Source organism: Solanum stenotomum, chromosome 10 (assembly GCF_019186545.1).
Source record: "Solanum stenotomum isolate F172 chromosome 10, ASM1918654v1, whole genome shotgun sequence".
Lineage (NCBI taxonomy): Eukaryota > Viridiplantae > Streptophyta > Magnoliopsida > Solanales > Solanaceae > Solanum > Solanum stenotomum.
The window spans coordinates 41,450,711-41,471,327 of NC_064291.1; the positions used below are offsets into that span (position 1 = coordinate 41,450,711).

General features: G+C 31.7%; 3 protein-coding genes across 4 annotated transcripts in view; 2 read left to right on the plus strand and 1 right to left on the minus strand.

Moving 5' to 3' along the window:
* Nucleotides 1-1,689, minus strand: part of LOC125842530 (anaphase-promoting complex subunit 5) — a 29,602-nt gene extending 27,913 nt beyond the window's left edge. The window contains exons 1-3 of the mRNA XM_049521836.1: nt 1,401-1,689; nt 386-545; nt 184-305 (exon numbers count right to left, since the gene is read on the minus strand). Coding sequence (XP_049377793.1) covers nt 184-305; nt 386-545; nt 1,401-1,589 — 471 coding nt within the window. The 5' untranslated portion in view covers nt 1,590-1,689. The remainder of the gene's footprint in view (nt 1-183; nt 306-385; nt 546-1,400) is intronic.
* Nucleotides 1-20,617, plus strand: part of LOC125842528 (endoribonuclease Dicer homolog 3a) — a 384,270-nt gene that overhangs the window by 328,413 nt on the left and 35,240 nt on the right. Inside the window, exons 2-4 of one of the 2 annotated variants that reach the window (XM_049521831.1) lie at nt 16,074-16,214; nt 16,300-16,480; nt 19,497-19,610. In XM_049521831.1, the coding sequence (XP_049377788.1) occupies nt 16,099-16,214; nt 16,300-16,480; nt 19,497-19,610 (411 nt within the window). In that variant the 5' untranslated portion in view covers nt 16,074-16,098. Of the gene's footprint in view, nt 1-16,006; nt 16,215-16,299; nt 16,481-19,496; nt 19,611-20,617 lie in introns of those variants that run through there. The other variant, XM_049521829.1, reaches the window with a different exon arrangement.
* On the plus strand, nt 10,900-11,523 carry LOC125842982 (uncharacterized). The gene has a single exon (XM_049522245.1). It carries the CDS (start codon nt 10,900-10,902, stop codon nt 11,521-11,523), a length of 624 nt encoding a protein of 207 aa, XP_049378202.1.

Genomic DNA, 20,617 nt, shown 5'->3' on the forward strand with positions numbered 1-20,617 from the left:
AAATAAGTAACATATAACAAGTCGAATTGGAAAAGTAGAACCAAAAATCAAACTGTTCAACAGTTGCAATGAGTGCACAAAAATAACACTTAAGGTTCGGGCATTGAACTTTATGCTTCATTGGTGCCCTTGTCTTGACAGAGCGAAGTCTTTCTGACAAGATAATGAATAGTTTAATAGTACCTCAAATGATAATAGATTAAACGCAAGTAAGCAACGACGAACAAAGACTCCAAGATTGCTGCTAGGATCCAAAATGATTTGATCGTCATCCATGACATTTGAATCAGAACCCCCAAGTATGCCTATTCAAAATAATAACATGAAACTTTGTAAATAAAAAGTTAAGCAGGTTACAAACGTAGAACAACAATGATTTCATTACCTCGCAAATCATTAAAAAAGTTGAACAAATCATCTGGTGAGGCTAATGATGATAATTTGCGAGCTAAATGGTCACTCAACCAATGATTCAATACACCTCCAATTTCCCTAAGCTGTGCGACAAGTTCATCCAGCTTTGGCTCAAAAATATCCTCAGATGACTGTTCCAAGAAAAAAAGACAAATTAGCTTTATTCAAACAGCACACTCTACACTATACTGGGAGATTTAGACCCTAATCATTTTACCGACAAAAGCATTGATATATAGTCCTAAAACACATTCTCCAAACCAAGAAAAAATGACTAATATAATTCAAATCAGCATAATGCATATCAAACACAATAGTAAAAGTTTCAGGTACCTTTTCTCTAGACATGAAGAAAAGTAAGCTCAAGTCAGCAATTTTAACCCTATCAACATAAATCCACTTCTAATACAGTATCCAGTAGAATTCTGAATCTTCTGATGTCAAAGATAGAACAAGTCCAACATATAGCGCCAACCTTGAGGAGATGCTTCTTTTGGTTCTTTATCGGATTATATTGCTAGTTCCAACTAAATTGGTTTCACTAACCATAATCAGTGTTTAATTATCATTAACAAAGAACACTTTTTCATAAAGGTACTGCATTACTTTTAAACTCTTGTTCAACAATTAACTAATCAAATAAACAAGATATATCATCTAATTTGATTAAATCACTATACTGTACCTGTGTACCAAAACAATTCCACTGTGAACAATCACGATTTCAATCAATACCCTCATTTCGCTCATTAATTTTATTTGGTCCAAAAACTCTTTTTACAATATTTAACCAGCATCAAACTTTCACTGAATCAGTTACAGAGTCAGAAACAGTGTTTAGTGTTCTACACACAAAAAAAAAAAACACTTCCAGCAGAAAATTGAAACTGAATAATTTCTAATGAGACTATTTAGTAATCACTGAAAGAGTACAAAAGCGAACCACATTTCTATATAGAATTTGAAAGCTAAGAAATGTTTGCTACCTTAGTGAGAGATAATAAGAAGGAGCCCAGAAGATTGTGTTGAGCAACGGAAGAGAAAGGGAAAGGAACTGAGCTTTGGGAAGGCGGAGCATAGACTTGGATGAGAATGCAAATAGAAAGCTTGTGTGGTGTAATGGTGAAAGCTCCCGGCGTCTTTGATAACCCTGCCATTGCGGCTGCGGCGGACATGTAGCGAGCGAGCGCGCCGATTCCGATGGAGGATAGTTCTAATTTTAATTTTTCAAGTTTGAACTTTTGGTGGTTCTTGATTGTGTTTTTCAAATTTACTAGACCCCCATCCCCCTAATGTGCCTTTGTTACTTATTTCATCGGTAGGTTTTAAATAGGATATTATTCAAAATTCAGGAAAATATTTTTAATTATTTTATATTATCTATAAGAACTAGTAAAATTACCTGCGCGAAAGAAATTTAATATTACAGAATTTATAAAATAATACTTAAAACATATCCGTCATTAAAACTAAAACACTATATTATTTTACATATAAGATTACGTAGTAACGAACATTAATAATGTAAAGGAAAATGAAAATTATAACATCTTATCATTTATCATTAATAACATAAGCATAAATTTATGAATGTAAAAAAAATATCAGGATCTATAACATAAGCAATGGTGTCAGTGAGCAACTCAACAGGAGCAAAGTACATGAATATTTAATTGTGCAGAAGAATAAGAATTTTAGAATTTTCGTTGTTTTAAAATGAGAGGAAATCTCTATATTTATAAACAACAAAGGGTAGTGCGAACAAATGTTTGTTGTGCTTTATCGGAAAGGTCACAAATACTTGGAAAAGTTGCAACCCTTCGGAAAGGTCACAACCTTTAATAAAAGTCACAAATTTTCATAAAAGTCGCAACTCTTCATTGAAATCGCAACTTTTCATAAAACTTACAACTTTTCGTAAAAGTCACAACTTTTAATGAAATGAAAGGCTAGTTTGGAAAATAAATAAATTAAAAGGGAATCTTGATTTGTGATGGTGCCACGTAGGCGGGACTAAGGTTCTCTTTTATATATATATATATATATGATATATGATATGATGATAATCAAAGGGGTAACAAAATATAATAATTTTTAATTCATATTTTTGATTTTCTAAATGGTGTGTTATACCCAACAAATTCATATTATGCAACCTAGTATATCCTACTAACATGTTTGTTTGTTATAGTATAATTGCAAATGTACTATTTGGTTACACAATTGTCATCATAAGATTATATTAAATTTTAAAAATGAAAGGTAATCATTTAAAAATTATGTTAGACAAATAAAGAACTTTATAAATGATACTCTACTAAATTAAATATTTAAGATATATATTGTCTTTTGAAAAAAATATAAATTAATAAGCATTTATTCTTAACTAATAATACATTTTTCAAATTAGTATATTTCAATTGAATTAATAAAAAAAAAAAGGTACAAGAACTCTATAAACATCATGAAATGCACGTTTGACAAAAATATTAATATTACAAATAAAATGTCATATATTATTAAAATATTTGACAAAAAAATAATGTATCAAGTCTAACTAAAAAATAAATAGCTTACAATGTGAAATCTCAAGTCAATACTACTAAAACAAATGAAACTGGAAATATAACATAAGTTCTAAGTTTGAAACAAAAAATTCAACATAATACTCTTATGTCAAATTTCAACATAACATACATAAATATGATTATTTTTTCAAGGAAAAAAAAAGTAAAACGTAATTCTATGACCTTACTCAACAATGAATGATACTTTAATTTAAAAATTAGAATACTAACAAAATGATGCTAGTGAAAAAAAAATATGGCATAAAAAAATAGACAATACAAAAAATTACATGAAAACATATCAAGTAAAGGTTGAGAATGAGAATGAAATGAAATATAAATAATAATAAAAAAAATTAGAATAATTAAAAAATTATAATAATAGAAATAAAAAAAATTAAAACGAAAAAATAGAAATAAAAAAAAAAGAAATTAAAAAGTAATTGTCTTGTAATTATAATGTAATTACTCTCTTCCAATCACCCAATTATCGATTGACCAAGTAATTACATAGTCAATCAAACACATCAGACAGTGTAACTACATTCAAATACACCAAACGAAGGTGATTTTCCAAATAAGCCCTTAATATGTACTCTTTAGGACTTATTAATAATGATATTAGTATCAAATTTCTTCATTTCAGTTTTTAAGACAAAACACGCTTAATGCATATTGTAAAAGGTTCTTTGATGATGGTACATGGCTCAATGAATTTTCTCTTGAATTTTACATCAAGCTATCTGTTTTTCTCTTTTTTTTGGTTGAAACATCATATATATATATATTGAGAACCCTAGGTCTGCCTACGTGGTGTCACCTTAAATTAGGATTCCCTTTTAATTTATTTATTTCCAAAATTAGTCTTCCACTTCATGAAAAATTGTGACTTTTATGAAGAGTTGTGACTTTTATAAAAAATTGTGACTTTATGAAAAGTTGTGACTTTTATGAAGAGTTACGACTTTTATGAAAAATTGTGAATTTTATGAAAGGTTGTGACCTTTTCGAAGGGTTGTAACTTTTTCAAAGAGTTGTGACATTTCCGATAAGGCACGTTAAGAATTTGTTCACACTGCCCTCTATTATCTATAAATAGGGTTTCCTCTCATTTTATAACAACAAAAAATTTGTACTACTTCTTTTCTTCTGCACAATTAAATATTCGTGTACTTTGCTCCTGTTGAGTGACTAACAAAATTGTTTTTGTATCAATACACTGGTGAATAGATTCGTTCCATCCTGAGAAAATCTATTCATTTAAACCTCGGGTGGCCCAATGGTTTGGGCTTGGGACTTCCATGTTGGAGGTCTCAAGTTCGAAACCCCTTGCCAGCGAAAGCAGAGAGTTTGCCTTCTAGGTCGAGCTCGTCGCACCAGGCTTGCCTAGTGCGGGTTACCTCTTATATGTGGTATGCGAGCTATTGCATAGGAGCGAGAGTTTTACCCGGTGCGCACCCAAAGGGTAGCGGCTGTGGGTTTCCCTTGTCATTAAAAAAAAAAAAACTCAAGTACCAGAGGGAAATAATTTCCTTAAGGGGACACCGTGCATTCAGTGGGCTCGATTTTTTCCTTTCTGTTTCATTCTATTGTTACAGACCCTCCTGGTATGTTATTTTACAGTCATTAATTTATGCTTATGATTTAATTGTTGTTTTTAGTACATATTTTAAACTTTGTTGTTTGTATTTCTGCAAAGTTAGTGTTATATGTATTTGCTAGTATATATTAAATAACACATATTAATAGAGTTTCACACAAGTTTCCTCTACTGAAACATTGAAGGTACAAGAAAAAAACTCCTTAAAGATTTGTACTACCATCTCTTGAAGACAAAATTTAAATTTTGTATGTCATTGTAAGGACATAAAGATCTTAAAAACTTTATCACACTTTGATGTGCGAAGTGAACCAGGAAAAGAAAACAAGAACTAATAATTTTTTTATATGGGTTCAAGGATGTGTCGGATACCATATAGAGGAATATGACCAGACTGGAGCCTCTTTTAATCCCAAAGGCATAGATAACTACACAATAAATTTATTGTTCATATTCAATATGAAGTATGGACAGATTCTCAAGTTTACTCCAAGTTGTAAAAACTTTTCTTGAAGTAATAAATGTGTTTCTCGACATTGCGATTGGAATAGAAGTGTAGTTTCAAATTGAACTCCATCACTTTGGTATGTTGATTTATATATATATATATAAAAAACTAAATAGTTTTGTGTAATATTTTTACCTTTCAAGTATATATAATAAATTGAACTGTTGTCCAATATGATACATTCTCTCTTTAATTTTTCATTTTAATAATTACTTATGATACATTTAAATGGGATAAAGCAAAAGGTAGGAGTAAACTTTCTACACGTTAGAATCAGAATATTTGTTCACTTTTTTCAGCCTTTTAAAATTTATTTATCCTTTCGCCAATGATTATTTATTTATTAGAAAAATTAATATCTCAGGTGGATGTTCATTTGATTCTCCAAAAATATCAAATAGTAACACTTCTTGGAAGCAAAAGGATAAACTATAAAATCAAATTAAAGGTGATTGATTGAAGGATAACTGATCATATGTTATAATTATCATTTTCCTTTACATTATTAATGTTCGTTACTGCGTAATCTTCTATGTAAGATAATATAGTGTTTTAGTTTTAATCACTAATAGATTTTAAGTATATTTTATATATTCTGTGATATTAATTTCCGTGCGAGTCGAGGATAGTTTTACTAGTTCTCATTTATAATTTGTGTAATTTTTAGTATATTTTTGTTTCAAAATATGAAAATTTAAATAACAAGAAAAGAGAGAGACACTAAAAAAATAAGTAGCAAAATCTATTTGCTAATTTTTATAACTATTCATTTATTCACAAATGTTGATGGTATTAAAATTAATATTTGATGTAATGATGTTAGTTATATTGAAAAATTTAAGTTTTCTTCTACTTTAATTATCAAAATTTTATTGGGAAAATTACGTGAATAAGCAAACATATACTAGTTAATTAACTAACATAACTATATTTTGAATTAATTATTGTTCACAACTTACTTTTAACTGTAATTTCGTTGCTTATACGTTTACAAATACAAATTATAGATATGTATATATACAATTATAGGACTCATATACAAATACAATTACCCTGTCTCCACTCTCTGCCCCTCTCACTCGCCTCTCTCCTCCCTCCCCCAATCTCGCTCACCAAATATACAAATACATATGAATAACAATTACATATATAATTCGCCTCTCTTTGCTCTCTGCCTTCTCTCACTCGCCTCTCTTCTCCTTCTCCCAATCTCGCTCGCCTCTCTCCTCTCTCTCTCAATCTCGCTCGTCAAATATGAAAATATATATGTATACCAGTTACATATATACAATTATTTGACAAATATACATATACAATTCGATAGATATATATACGATTCATCTTTCTCCACTCTCGGTCCTCTCTCGCTTGCCTCTCTCCTCCCTCTCCCAATTTTGCTCACATCTCTCCTCCTTTTAACATGTAGCTACAAATCGTAATTAATAAACTATAGTTATGAAGCATAATTAAGTTATTTTTGAGTGGCTATATGCAAAAAATCCTCATTTTTAAATAGTAAATTCTCACACCATATATCTTAAGTTTCCTTAATTATTAATTCTTATAATACCTTTTATCACATATTTTAGGGCCACTTAAATTTTAAAAATATATTTTTCTTCAAATAATATGTTTTAGGACTCTTTAATTCTTAAATTATACTTTCTTCTCAGTTCTCACCATCTATTTTAGGATTCATTAATTTTAATTATTTTAAAGATAATTAAATAATAATTTGAGGAAAATTGTAAAAATGTCAATTTTGCCTTTGTAAAATAAGTTCAATCGCTATTTCTAAATATGTTCATACTTTTAATATAATATAAAATATACAAAAAATTAGCTGAATCATACCACTACCAAAAAAAACAAAAAAAAAATTAGGACGAATTCAAAAATCTACTTTAATTACATAAAATAAAATAATTATAAATTAATACATACCGAATCACTCTTAACAACGCTACAATTTTAAAAGATCAAACCTGTCACACCCCGAGCCTACACCCTGGACGTGGCCGGCACTCAAGACCCTTGGCGGGGCTTACTTACTCAGCGGAAGACTTAACTTAACAAGATAATCTCAAACATAATTTTAAAGAGATATAAAACTTAGCCAAAACGGCAACTGAAGTCTTTAAACAACATTTGAATGATAATGTAAAGACAACTGAACTACTATATGTCTATGAAGCCTCTAAAACAAGGAGGGATATCGGGACAAGACCCCCGATCATCCTAACAATAAAATACTGAAAGCAAAGTAAAAGGAGTCCTCCAGAATGCAAGGAGGCTCACCAACAGACTCTGAGTGCTCAACACATGTAATCATATTTTTTTTAGAATAATATTTTTATTTTATTTACTAAATAGATTTTAAAATATTTTAAACTAAAAATAATACATGTAATCATTTAATTGATTGTTTGTCACGTCATCAACGAGTGTATTACACTCTCCTTTCAGTTTTTTTGTTTATTGTCAGAAAAGTGTCAAAATAATATAACGGGACACTACATGAGGTGTCTAAAATGAACATCGCTTAGTTGAAGTGTCAAAGTGAAACTTGTTGTCAACTTTAGGGGGCCACCGATGGATTTGGCCATTTTAAAATCATACACGAAAATCTATCAACTAGTTTTGTTCTCATCAAGTACTGTACTTTAAAAACAGTCTCACTAGATATTAGCAAAAAAAAAAATGAAAATAAAAAAGAGGGGAAATAGTCTCACATTTACGTGGCAGTCATATATTGAGTTGTGCTTCCCACTCTCTTTACCATAGAGTGGAGTTGTTTTAAAGCCTGTTTGGATTGAGTGAAAAAAAGTAGCAAAAAAATAAAAAGTTAAATTTAAAATATTTTTTAAGTCAAAAAAATAAAAAGTAATGATACTTTTGATTTTTAATTTATTTTAAGTTAATTTTTAACTTTGTCAAACACTTTCAAAATTAAAAATATATTTGATCAATTTTTAAATCAATCTAAATCGACTCTAATTATTTATCACAATCACATTATTCCCAAAGCCCAAGTGTCTTGAAGCATGATGAGCACATGTATGTTGCCCAATTTTTTCACTCTTTTACTAAGGGAAAAGGGTCAAAAACACCCCTCAACTTTGATATATTGTTTGAATTTACCCTTGCCGTTAAAATGAAGTTAATTTTACCCCTTTCGTTACTAATTTCACCATATTTGCCCCTCATTTGACGGAAAGCCCAAAAGTGACCCAAATTACCCGATTTTATTTTTAAAAAACTATTCCCTATTTTTAACCTAATGTCCCGACCCTTTTAAGATAACCCGGTTAACCCGTATAACCCAATGCCCTGTTACCCATTCCCATTTACCCGTTCTCTCTCTTTGAAAAGATAATCTCCTTTTCTCCATCATAAGCTAAGTCGAAGAACGATGAGTTGAAGAAAAGACAACTCAGTTTCTCCATCAAAATTTGTACTAATCGTTGTTAAGGTATCAAATTGAACAAATCTTCTTTGATTATTGTCTTTTGATAACATTTAGTTGTTGATTATGAGTTAGGGTTTGTCTCCAAATTTCTGGCTCATTTGTTTGCCTTTTTACCGATATGTATTACGATCTGTTGGTTAGGGTTTGTGGGTATCTGTCTTTCTGACTCATTTGTTTGCCTTTTTATCGATATATATTACAATATGTTAGTTAAGGTTTGTGGGTATCTGTCTTAGGGTTATTTGTTTGACTTTTTACATCTAAAATTTAACAATTTGTTACTTTAGTTGTTGATTTACGAGTGTTGATGTTGTGGGTTAAGGTTTTTGAGTTATGGATTTACCTTTTTACATCTAAAATTTCACGATTTGTTAGTTACTTGTTTGCTTTTTTACGATTTAGGGTTTGTGGGTAGGTTTTAAGGTATTGTATGAATTTGGAGGAGGTGGTTTAGGTTTTGGAGATGTTATTGAGTATGGGCTGATTTCTGGTTTCAATATTTTATTGGGAAATTCTTGATTGAATATGGTCCCTTTTTTATGTGGGGCCAATATTTTATTCATTCTTATTAAATGTGGTTCCTTTTTCTCCAAATTTCCTGGTTATTTGTTTACTTTTTTTATAGTTGGTTAATGTTTATGCTTATTGAATGTGGTCCCCTGTTGTCTTTCTATGCCTTTTTAGGAGTTTTGTTAATGTTATTACTGCTTTTGGAAGTTGTTTATGTTGTCTTTGTGTGCCTTGACTATGTGCCTTTTTACGTGTTCTGTTTTCCCTTCTTAGTTTTTTTGTCTCATTCATGCTTTTGGAAGTTGTTAATGTTGTTTTCTTGTGTGCCTTAGGTTGCCTAAAATTGTTTTGGTTGATCTAGTATTTTACTATGGTGGGGAATGGATAAGAGAGCCTAAAATGCTCTATGATAGGAAGCTTGTTCACAAATGGGAAGGTTATGATTCTGATCTCTTATCTTATATAGATATTACTAATGAGTATATTAATATATTAGGCTATGTGGGTGTGCAACCGTTAATAGTATTTGTCCCTTCTGAAAAATACTATGAAATAGAAGGTGATGAGGGGATTAAGGCATTATTGTCCTTTGTTAATGATAAATTTGATGTAATTAATTTATTTGTTGTTGATGATAGTGAGTTAGATGTTGATGTAGAGAATATAACCAAAATGTTAGAGACTGTGGTAGTTATTGATAATGTATCTACTGATTGTACTTATGATGGTACTGAAAATGATAGTGATACTTTCAATAATAACTCTAATTATAATTTTGAAGAATTGGACGTTCTTGCACAAGAAAGGAGGAGGGTGATTGATGGTAGCTTGTGTGATTACAAGGATTTACACAAGTCAATGACATTTAAGGATATAGTTGAAGCTAGAAGATACATTAGTTTGCATTCATTGGCAAATGTATATATTTAACCATTAAAAAAAGATTTAGGGTTGTTTGCAAAGAAAAATACAACTTTGTATGTCTAGTTTCTGGTGAAAAGCATTTTGCCGGTGTTAGAGTGAAAACATTGAAATGAGAGCATAAATGTGATGATCCATGTGGTAACTACAAGGTTAGTGTAACTACAATTGCTTTTTACTTTAAGGAGAAGTTGCAGGTTAATCCCAAGTACAAGATAAAGGAAATGAGGGTTGATCTGAAAATTGCTTTCAACATTAATGCTCATTTTGAAAAGTGTAAGAGAGCTAAAAGAACGATTTTGGAGGACATGGAAGGCAGTTTTTGTGATGATTATAAGAAACTTGTTGGGTATGCAAATGTTTTAAAATAGAGTAATTCAGAGACTGATGTTTTCCTTAAGGTTTCAAAAAATGCGGATGGAAAAAGAAATATTTTTAGGATGTACATTTGTTTTGAAGCACTGAAGAATGGATTTAAGAATGTGTTGAGACCTTTCATTGGACTGGATGGTACATTTTTCAAGGGTAAAGTTAAAGGTCAACTATTATGTGCTATTAGTCAACACTCAATGAACCATTTCTATCCTATTGCTTGGGCTATTGTGGACAGAGAGTGCAAGGCTTAATATTGCTTCAGAAGTCTCTAAACATCAACAATGGAAAATAAATCACATTCATGTCTGATATGCAAAAGGTAAATTATGTTTGTCACTTCTTTATTCATTCTTACTGTATCTTTATCTTGTATATATTTATTTGTTGTCTTATGTATTTTCATTTGTCTTGTATATATTTATGACTGATAAGATTAATTGAAGCTGTTAAAAATATTTTACCTAATGTTATGCATAGATTTTGTGAGAGACACATAGAGGCCAATTGGAGAAAAAAATGTAAGAGATCTAAAATGATGACTAAGGTATTGTGGTGGTGTGCATGGAACACCTACAAAGAGGAGTTGGATGATCATTTGAAGACATTAGATCAACTGTCTGAAGAAGCAAAAGATCATTTGTTGCATTTTCCAATACAAACTTGGTGTAGAGTATTTTTTGACATTGTTTGCAAGAATAATAAGGTAGGAAACAATTTGGCTGAATCATTCAACTCTTGGATATTGAAAGCAAGACACAAGCCAATAATTGGTATGCTTGAAAATATAATAATAAAAGTTATGACCAAGTTTGTCAAAAATGAAGATGAACTAATGACTTGGAGCTGTGATTGGAGTCCTACAACTATTGAAATGTACAATGAATTCGTGACGATTGCTAATGTGTGTGAATTAAATTTCAATGGAGATTATGGATTTGAGGTAAGTGAAGGAAATGACAAACACATTATCAATTTGGCAGCTAAGAAATGCACCTGTAGGGTATGGGATCTTATTGGAATACCATGTCCCCATTCAATCAAGGCTATTATTTACAAGAATCTTGATCCATTGGAAGAGATTCACTGGTGGTACTCTAAGGAGACATATCTTTTGACTTACCATTGTAAGCTACAACCAGTGCCTAGTCAAAAGTTCTGAAAAATTGAAGTAGAACAAGCAATGGAACCACCAGAATTGGTAAACTTAGCTGGCAAACCTAGAATGAATAGGAAAAGAGAAAAAGATGAAGCACTTAATAAACAAACTGAATGAGTTGCACCAAGAAGAGGAAGAAAAATGACATGTTCAAACTGTGGAATTCCTGGATACAATGCAAGAGGTTGTCATAAGGTAAATATTTCATTTGCTATGTAATCAGTTATTGTTATTGTAATTATGATTTTTCTGTAATTGTGACTTTTCTGTTATTTTATCAGTTTATCTTGTAATTGTGATTTTTCTGTTATTTTATTAGTTTAATCAGAATAGTGAAGAAGACACTTCTAATACTGAACAACTTAAGAGTAAGAAGCAAATGATAAAATCCATCTTTTTTTAGTTCTCACTTATTTTACAATGCCATGCTTCAATTTTGTGTAATTGTCTTACTTTAGTTTTGTGTAATTGTCTCACTTCTAATACTGTAATTGTCTCACTTATTGCTATGTAATCCATCTTTTCAGATGAACCAAATGATGGGTGAAAGCACCTCTAAGGTTGGACCGTTAAAGAGAAAAAAATAAAAGGTAAGGCTGAACAATTTTTTCTGGTATAGTCAGTATTGTGATATGTTAAAGATGGAATATTTTTTCTTATATTAGATGGATAAACAATGTGACAAGGGAAAAAAGCAAACAAATGAGAGGCATATGACACTAATTAATGAAGAAGATGTTGAGTATCCAACACCTACTCAAGATTGTGGAAGACTTTCCCTTGACGGTTCTCCAATTGATGCAACAGTGGAGGACTTACCATTGACAGCTCCACAACCTACTCAATATTGTGCATCAGATGAAGATGAATATTTTGATCTTGATGTGGAGGATGACATGCCATGGAAGCCAAGATATTTTTTAGAGTTGAAGTGTAGAATCCAAAAAAGACAGAAACAAGCACAACCTACTGGATCAAGAAGAATCAACTTTGATTGTGATGGTTTGACTATACCAGAAGACTATGCACCAAAAGGGCCTACATGGAAGGGGAATGCATCTGAAACTGGAAATATGTTGGAGCAATTAAGAAAGAAAAATGTATGAAAGTTAGACAATTTAGTAACTTATTTTACAAGAGTGATGCTTAGTATATCATTGTGGTCTTTTAATCAGATCGATATGCGATCCAACAAGTAAAAGAAACAAGCAAATGAGAAGCATATACCACTAATTGATGAAGAAGATGCGGACTCTCCCTTGACAACTCCACAGCCTACTCAAGATTGTGCATCAGATGAATATGAAGATTTTGGTCTTGATGTTGAGGATGACATGCCATGGAAGCCAAGAGATTTTTTAGAGTTTAAGTCTAGAATCCAACAAAGACAGAAACAGGCACAACCTATTGGATCAAGAAGAATCAACTTTGATTGTGATGATCTGACTATACCAGAAGACTATGCACCAAAAGGGCCTACATGGATGAGGAATGCATCTGAAACTGGAAAAATGTTAGAGCAATTAAGAAACGAAAAGGTATGAAAGTTGGCCAATTTAGTAACTTATTTCATAGTGTGATGCTTAAAGTATAATAATTTTGATCTTTTTATCAGATGGAGATGCGATCCAACAAGGAAAAGAAACAAACACAACGTACATGATCAAGACAAATCAACTTCCTTGGAGATGGTTCGAATGTACCAAGTGACTTGTATGCACCAAAGGGACTTATATGGAAGGGAAATGTATCTATTACTGGAAGAATGTTGGATCAATCAAGAGTGGAAAAATTTAAGACAAAAAAGGGTAATGGCAAGGCACAACAATGACAAGTTCAGTAATGAAGACAATATTTTATTATTTTGTTGCATGTTTTTGAGATACTAATGTCATACACAAACATGTTTATGTGTTTAAAAGCTTTTTGTATTTGCACTAAGTTCTTTTGGGGTATGTACTGAACTAACTTCTCTATGTTCAAATCAATTTTTTGTCAATATATATGAGTGTTCATCGTGTTCATCAATATATATGTAATATTCAAAATCAGTTTCTTTCAATATCAGATATATTGCAATTTTGTTCAGGTTCTGTAAATGTGTAAAAGAGAGATCATAAATGTTCAGGTTCTGTAAATGTGCAATTTTGTTCAGATTCTGTAAATATATGAACATTACTTCAATTACTAAACATTACTTCATATTATATCAATACTTAAGTCCTTCCATTACAACACCAAAATGAAGAACAAAAAGGAAACCAACATCACAAAAGACACTAACAACTGAATTCACAAAACACTAACAACTGATGCTGAAAGTAAACACTAACAAAGAAAGTCACTTAGTCGTTAGTGCAACTAGAAATCCAACTAAAAGAAAACATGAAATCATAATTTTGTACTTTATATTGTGATATTTGTCTTCAAATGTCCTAACTTTTTCTACTACCAAATCATTCGATGCCTCCAATGTAGCAATTGTTTCCGACAAATGACCTGTTTTATTGTCTAAAAAAAAAAGACATGCTTTTATCTTCTCCACAACAACCTTCAAGTTCTCCATTTCAATCTTCAAATTCTCCATTTCAATCTTCGAATTCTCCATTTCCATATTGACATCTGTCAACGACGACTCTAAATTATGTAGGTATGCTACTTCAGGAAAAACTTGGTCTTCCCATTTTCAATATCCACATGAAGAAAACTACCATAAGAATACTCGAAATCAGTTCATACGAAGAAATACGAAATCAACTCATACGAAGAAATACAAAATCAGTTCATACAAAGAAATATGAAATCAGTTCAATAATAGGAATAAATCAGTTCATATACTTACATCCAGACGAGGACATCGGAAAAATCTTCTTCCCGGATGAGATGTAGTACACGAAATCAATGTTTTGACCACCAAACCACAAGCACATTTTCTTTGAGACGAATAACTATTTTGTAACATTGTTTGAGAAGAAAAATCAGAGGTGAACGAAAGAGAGATGCTGGAAGAACAATGGAGGAGAAGTTAATGGGTAAAGGGCATTGGGTTATATGGAAAATTTGAGAGAATGGGTAACATGTCATTGGGTTATACAGGTTAACCGGGTTATCCTAGAGGGGTCGGGGCATTGGATTAACAATAGGGAATGGTTTTTTTAAAAATTTGGATAATTTGGGTCACTTTTGGGCTTTCCGTCAAATGAGGGGCATATATGGTGGAATTAGTAACGAAAGGGGTAAAATTAACTTCATTTTAACGGCAAGAGTAAAGTCAAACAATAAACCAAAATTGAGGGGTATTTTTGACCCTTTTCCCTTTTATTAATGCAAAAATGTACAACTTTTCAAATGTTTAATCTCAATGTTATAGTAGAATTAACAATTGTTTTATATATTATACAAATTTATAATACTACTTGAAAATATTTTAAAGAAAGTGAACAAATATACCGTTTAACTCAATTTTGCAATTTTAACCAGACATCCCTTTATTAAAAAAGTACCACATATATATCCAACTGTTTAACCACATTTATCTTTTTTTGTTAATATACTTATTATTGAATTAATAAAATAAAAATATAAAATTATTTTTTTAATTAAAAAAAATACCACATGACTTAAAAAAGAATTCAAGACCCAAATTTAATCCGTCTAGACTCGAACCAAATGAAAAAAATAATCCCAAACCCTCTTCTACTCAATTGTAAATAAAATGATTTTGAGTCGGGTCCGAATAAAAGATGATTTTTTAATTGGCTAGAGTTTGGATGAGTAAAAAAAATAGGTAAGGATTTTTTTTAAAGATACATAACATCTGAAATTAAAAATAAATAATTTTAGGATTTATTTGATTCAATCTATTAATTAAAAGGGTAAATACACGTCATTTGTTAGACGATGAAGATATACATGCACCGTTTATTAAATATTGAGAATATATATACAAACATTATTTCTTTAATGATGAGTATATCTGCTTTAAAGACAAAAGAATATTTCCTCGCTATATTTTATAGTGGAGTTTCATTAATAACAATAATTTACAAATAATCAAAATACACTTATTAATAATAAGAGTATAAATGGTCTAAAATATAATAAATGATAAAATGAAAGAATTTTGAAAGAAACAAAAATAATTTATTTTCCTCAATAGTATAATATTTTTAATTTCTTGTATAATAGAATTTAATCATATAACATGGAACCAAAAAAAAGTTTTTTGATATAGTATTGTTGTTCAAATTAATCACATTTGTAATTTAATTAGATTGACATAAATAGACTATAGATTATTACTGCCAAAAATAGAGCATATGATGAATTATTATTTGATATAAATAGACTATAGATTATTACAACCAAAAATAGAGCATAGGATAAATTAAGGAATAAATTAATTGAGTCATATTTACACAAAAACTCAAAAAATTCATTTATTGGGACGAATAAAACAATTAACAAATATATATAATGTATATATATGTAGAGAATCTCTCAGTACATATTTTAGCTCTTCACGCCCTCGGCATTGCTGTTGAGACTTTCAGGATTCTCTTTGAGAAGAAAGACATAATGGAGGAAGAGAACCAAGAAAACCCTTTGAAGAGAAACTTTGAAGCTTTTAGTAGTGAAGCTGAACAGATGGATGTAGAGAAGAAGAAGAAGATAGAGGAGTTTATACCCAGAGAGTAAGCAAAACTATTTGGTTCTTAATTTTTTGTTTTGTGCTAAAACATGTAGTTGAAATTGCATGTTGGGGGTTTTTGTTTTCAGGTATCAGTTGAAGGTGTTTAAAGTGGCTATGAGAAGGAACACCATTGCTGTACTGGATACAGGGGCTGGGAAGACTAATATAGCAGTGATGATGATTAGAGAAATTGGGAAAGCGTTGAGGAATGATGATGATAAGAAGTTGATTGTGTTCTTGGCACCAACTGTTCATCTTGTTCATCAGGTATGTATCTTTTTTCTAAAAGAATTTTGGTTGATGAATAAGAGAATGTGGTTCAGAAACTCTTGATTATGGAGGATTGGTATATGTAATGAGTGCCCTTTCCCCCCTTTTTTCTCAAAAAGGAAAAGAAAAGAAGTCCAATTAAGCTTGATCAATTTACTGTTTTCCTGTATATGACATACTTCCTTAATTTTGATGGTTTGGAAAAAACATAAATAAATCAGTACCTAAAAATAAATCTAGTCAAAGGGAGTAAACACATGAAGCTCCCATATACCTAAAAAGTAATTTTAACCATGTATAATTAGTATAGTTTTCTGCTGAAGGGGGTTCGGATGAAAACTGGATTAGGTAAAGTTCAGTTCTTTCTCTGGTCAAGTAATACTCAAATGTTTTTCTCTTCGTCAAGTAATACCAAATCTCATAGGTATTTTTTCAAGCATCCCTGTCACTTACACTGTACAGTTAATGTGCATTTGTATTGCAGACAGTCTCTGTTGTTGTTGGATAGTTTTTTTTTCTTTTTTACTTCTATTATCTAATAGCAGTTACTTTGATTTCTGCCTAGAATCATCAAAAAGTTTTTTTTTTATTTTGATGATGTAAGATGTTGTATTAGAAAGGCATCAAGGAGATGCAAATTACATACACAAAAACATGATTAACTCATGAGAACAAAAACACCAATCTAATCAGGGAGTTAGCCACAAGCAAAAGAATGGTCGCTAAGCCATATTGAGGGAGCTAATGAAATCTAAGAGGGGTAATATTTAATTTACAGGGTATAAATTGATCCAATGGAAAGGGTTAATAAGGCAAAAGGATTTCAAACTGCTAATTGGAGTAGAGACACCATCAAAACATCTGAGATTACTTTCCTTCCAAATACACCAAAAAATGCATGATGGAATCATCAGCCAGGTCTTCTTGATGGGGCTATCAACTTCTCTAAGACTCCAACTTCCAACTACTTCTTTGACACTCTGGGAGAATCCAGTTGATACTAGCAATTGAAATGAACATATTCCAAAGAGCTGCTGCCACTGGACTGTGCAGAAACAGATGATTCACCGATTCCAGGCTATTGAGGGACTTGAAGCATCTGTTTACGAGCTGAAGTTTCCTCCTATTTAGATTGTCCAAGGTTAGGATAGCATTCCTGAGGGTAGTCCAGGTGAAACACTTGATTTCAGGGGGTTATTTAGTCTTCAAATCAGTTTCCATGGCCTCTTGTCTATCATGTCATTTGAAGAGCACAACTTGTGGTATCCTTCCTTCACTGTATGTATTCCTTTTTCAGAGTTGCCCCATTTTAAGCGATCAGGCAAGTGAGAGGTCATTGAGGCTCCTTCTAGAGTTCTGAAAAAATCAAAGAGCTCATTAAGCTCCCAGTCCCGAAAATTCCTTCTAAAGCAAGGTGCCCATATTCCACCTTCTCTGTTTTGAGCCACTGAAGAGTCTGCATCAGAGGCTATTGAGTAAATAACAGGGTGGGAGACATTGAGAGATTGATTGTTAAGCCATCTATCTTTCCAAAATTTAACTGAGTTACCATTTCCGATCCTGAAGGACACCTCTTGGAAGAATTCCTCCCTTAGCTTGTTAATGTACTTCCAAGGTCCAACTCCATAAGGGTCATTATTCTGCTTGGTAACTTTTTGTTACTGCATATGTATTTTCACTCCTCAGCTTGAAGAGTCCAGGTAAGAATTGAGGAGTGGATTTCCAAAAATAAAAATAAAAATAATGACTGTGTTTATTTTTCTTAGCAAGCATGTCTCTCAATGGAGTTCTTTTAAATGTTGACCTGTTTTGCCTTGAACCTTACAATTTTTTCTTTCTTTCCTTTTTCTTGAACCTGTATGTGAAATATCATAACAATTGCTTTATTAATGACTAATAAAAAAGGTTCAATTAGTAAAGAATTTTCTCCAATTTTACCAGCTAATAGTGTAAGACCTTAATTTAATATTGACAATCTGCATGTTGGCCAAATTGAACAACTGTCAGCTTAGTTGAATCAAAATGGTATGTTGTAAACAAAACATGCTAACCATGGAAGGAATGGCTGGAATGCAATCACATTGATGTCTACTTTGCTAAAATGTCTCTAGATAAGCATGACCCTTCACTGTCTTTATCTCATAATTATTAGTGTTACTGCTATTATTTTTTTGTTTATCCAATAACCAAGAAATCCTTTAGGGCTAGTGGCGTACAGTGCAAAACAAAGTGGATAATGTGCCTGCCCCTCCGTTGTCTTTATCTCCTTTTTGAGAAATGACTTCATTAAACCATGTTCATCTATTGGAGTATAAATGTATGATACTTTTAGTAAAAGAAGGAATATATACATTTGATAACCGTGGTGTCTGGGCCAGCTTGCATGCACCTCGACTAGTTTCACGGGATACCCGCCACCTCCCACCAGGTACCACCAGGTACCTGATAACTCTGTCCACCAAGGGCAGGATAGATGGGAAGAAATCACCTAGTGTTTTTGTCTCTATTGTGATTTGAACCTGAGGCCTCATGGTTCTCACCCACTTTATTGAGGTGACATGCCCAATCATGAAGCAGCGGGATTGATGTATTCCTAGTTCCTATAGACTCACACAAATAGAAGTCTCTAAAAGATATGAAAGGAGAGAAAAAGAAAATAGTAATCGAATTTGTCTTCCAAGGAAAAGTACTTGATTCCAAACAATGCCAGGATGTTACTGTAGGTAACCCTAGTTTGTCTGACCCATATCCAATTTGCCAGCAAACTTGGAACAAGCAATTTGTTTGTTTCCAATTCAAGAACTCAAAACTTTTAGAGCTTCCACTGTGCTATATTCATTAAACTCCTAAATGAGCATGCCTTTTCCCAAAATTATAACCTTTAGAGGGGTTTTGAGCACTAAATGATTTGCATCAACTTAAAGTTTGAGTTTGAGCTGTATCAGTTTGGTACTTTGGAATGTGTTCAATTGTTGATGATGCTAATCCTTGTTTATTTACAACATTATTGCAGCAATATGAGGTTATACAACATCATACACACCTTGCTGTTCAAGAATACTATGGGGCCAAAGGAGTTGATGAATGGAATGCAGAGTCCTGGAAAAAAGAAACTGATGATAATGATGTAAGTGGTTCCCCTTTTCTTGGTTTTCTGTACTAAAGGTGTTTGTGCTGAAATAATTGTATGATAATCGATATGTGCCAAGCAAAGTTAACTTTTACAATCTCAAGATGACTAGCCCATTTGTGGTTCTGTAGTCAAGATATTATCATTTGACAAATAGTCACGTGTAAGAATCAAAGAGCTTCCGTTGATCATTGAAGTAAATCCCTTAAACAGGTCAAGTTACACTATGCATAAATCTTCATTTTCTTGATTCAAATATTTATATGTAACAGTTATTTATTTCCCTTATTGAGGTTATGGGCACTGCAGTAACTTGTTGATGAATGACAAAAAAATGATTTTATGATTGTAGTGCTTAGATTTCTTGGTCTACACAAGAACATATTTAACTCGAACACTCTGTGCCTAGCATGCCTCTTTCTGGTTGTAGATTCTGATATCTATGATTAATATTTTAAATTTAGTGCCACACTCAATGTTCTCTGCGTGTTACTTGTCATCTTAGTCTGATGGAAAGTCTATTTAAGCCAAATTCGCTGATCAGGTCTGAGCCGCATAGAATTTCAGACTAGTCTGACCAATTTGTTTGCTGATCACATGAAAAAAATGTTCGTGTGATCGATCTTGGCAACCAGAAATTAGATATTTGTTTAGTAGTCAATCTTAGTTAGCAAAAATGTGCATGCCTGATTGTACGAGATTACACAAGTCTTCTGTTTCCTCTCATTTAGATTATTTGTGAGTCTGGCACACATTCTTTCTCTTATTATCCATAAAAGCAACTTTGTTGGTCTCTTAAGTGGGTTGGGTTAGAATGAAACAACATTTTATGTGCTTGGAGGAGATAAAATTTGGGGTGAGAGTGATCCTATTTCTAAGTCTGCTTCCAACTAGAAATTTGTAGACTCTATCAGATCCAACATTGGACTCGGTCATACTACTTTGACTTGAAACCTCTGCGATCTTTTTCTTTATGTTGACTTCTTCTTTAGCAAGGCTACCCA

Bases quoted from the DNA above. Each gene is read 5' to 3' on its own strand.
- LOC125842982 (XM_049522245.1), top strand. From the start codon at position 10,900: ATGACTAAGGTATTGTGGTGGTGTGCATGGAACACCTACAAAGAGGAG.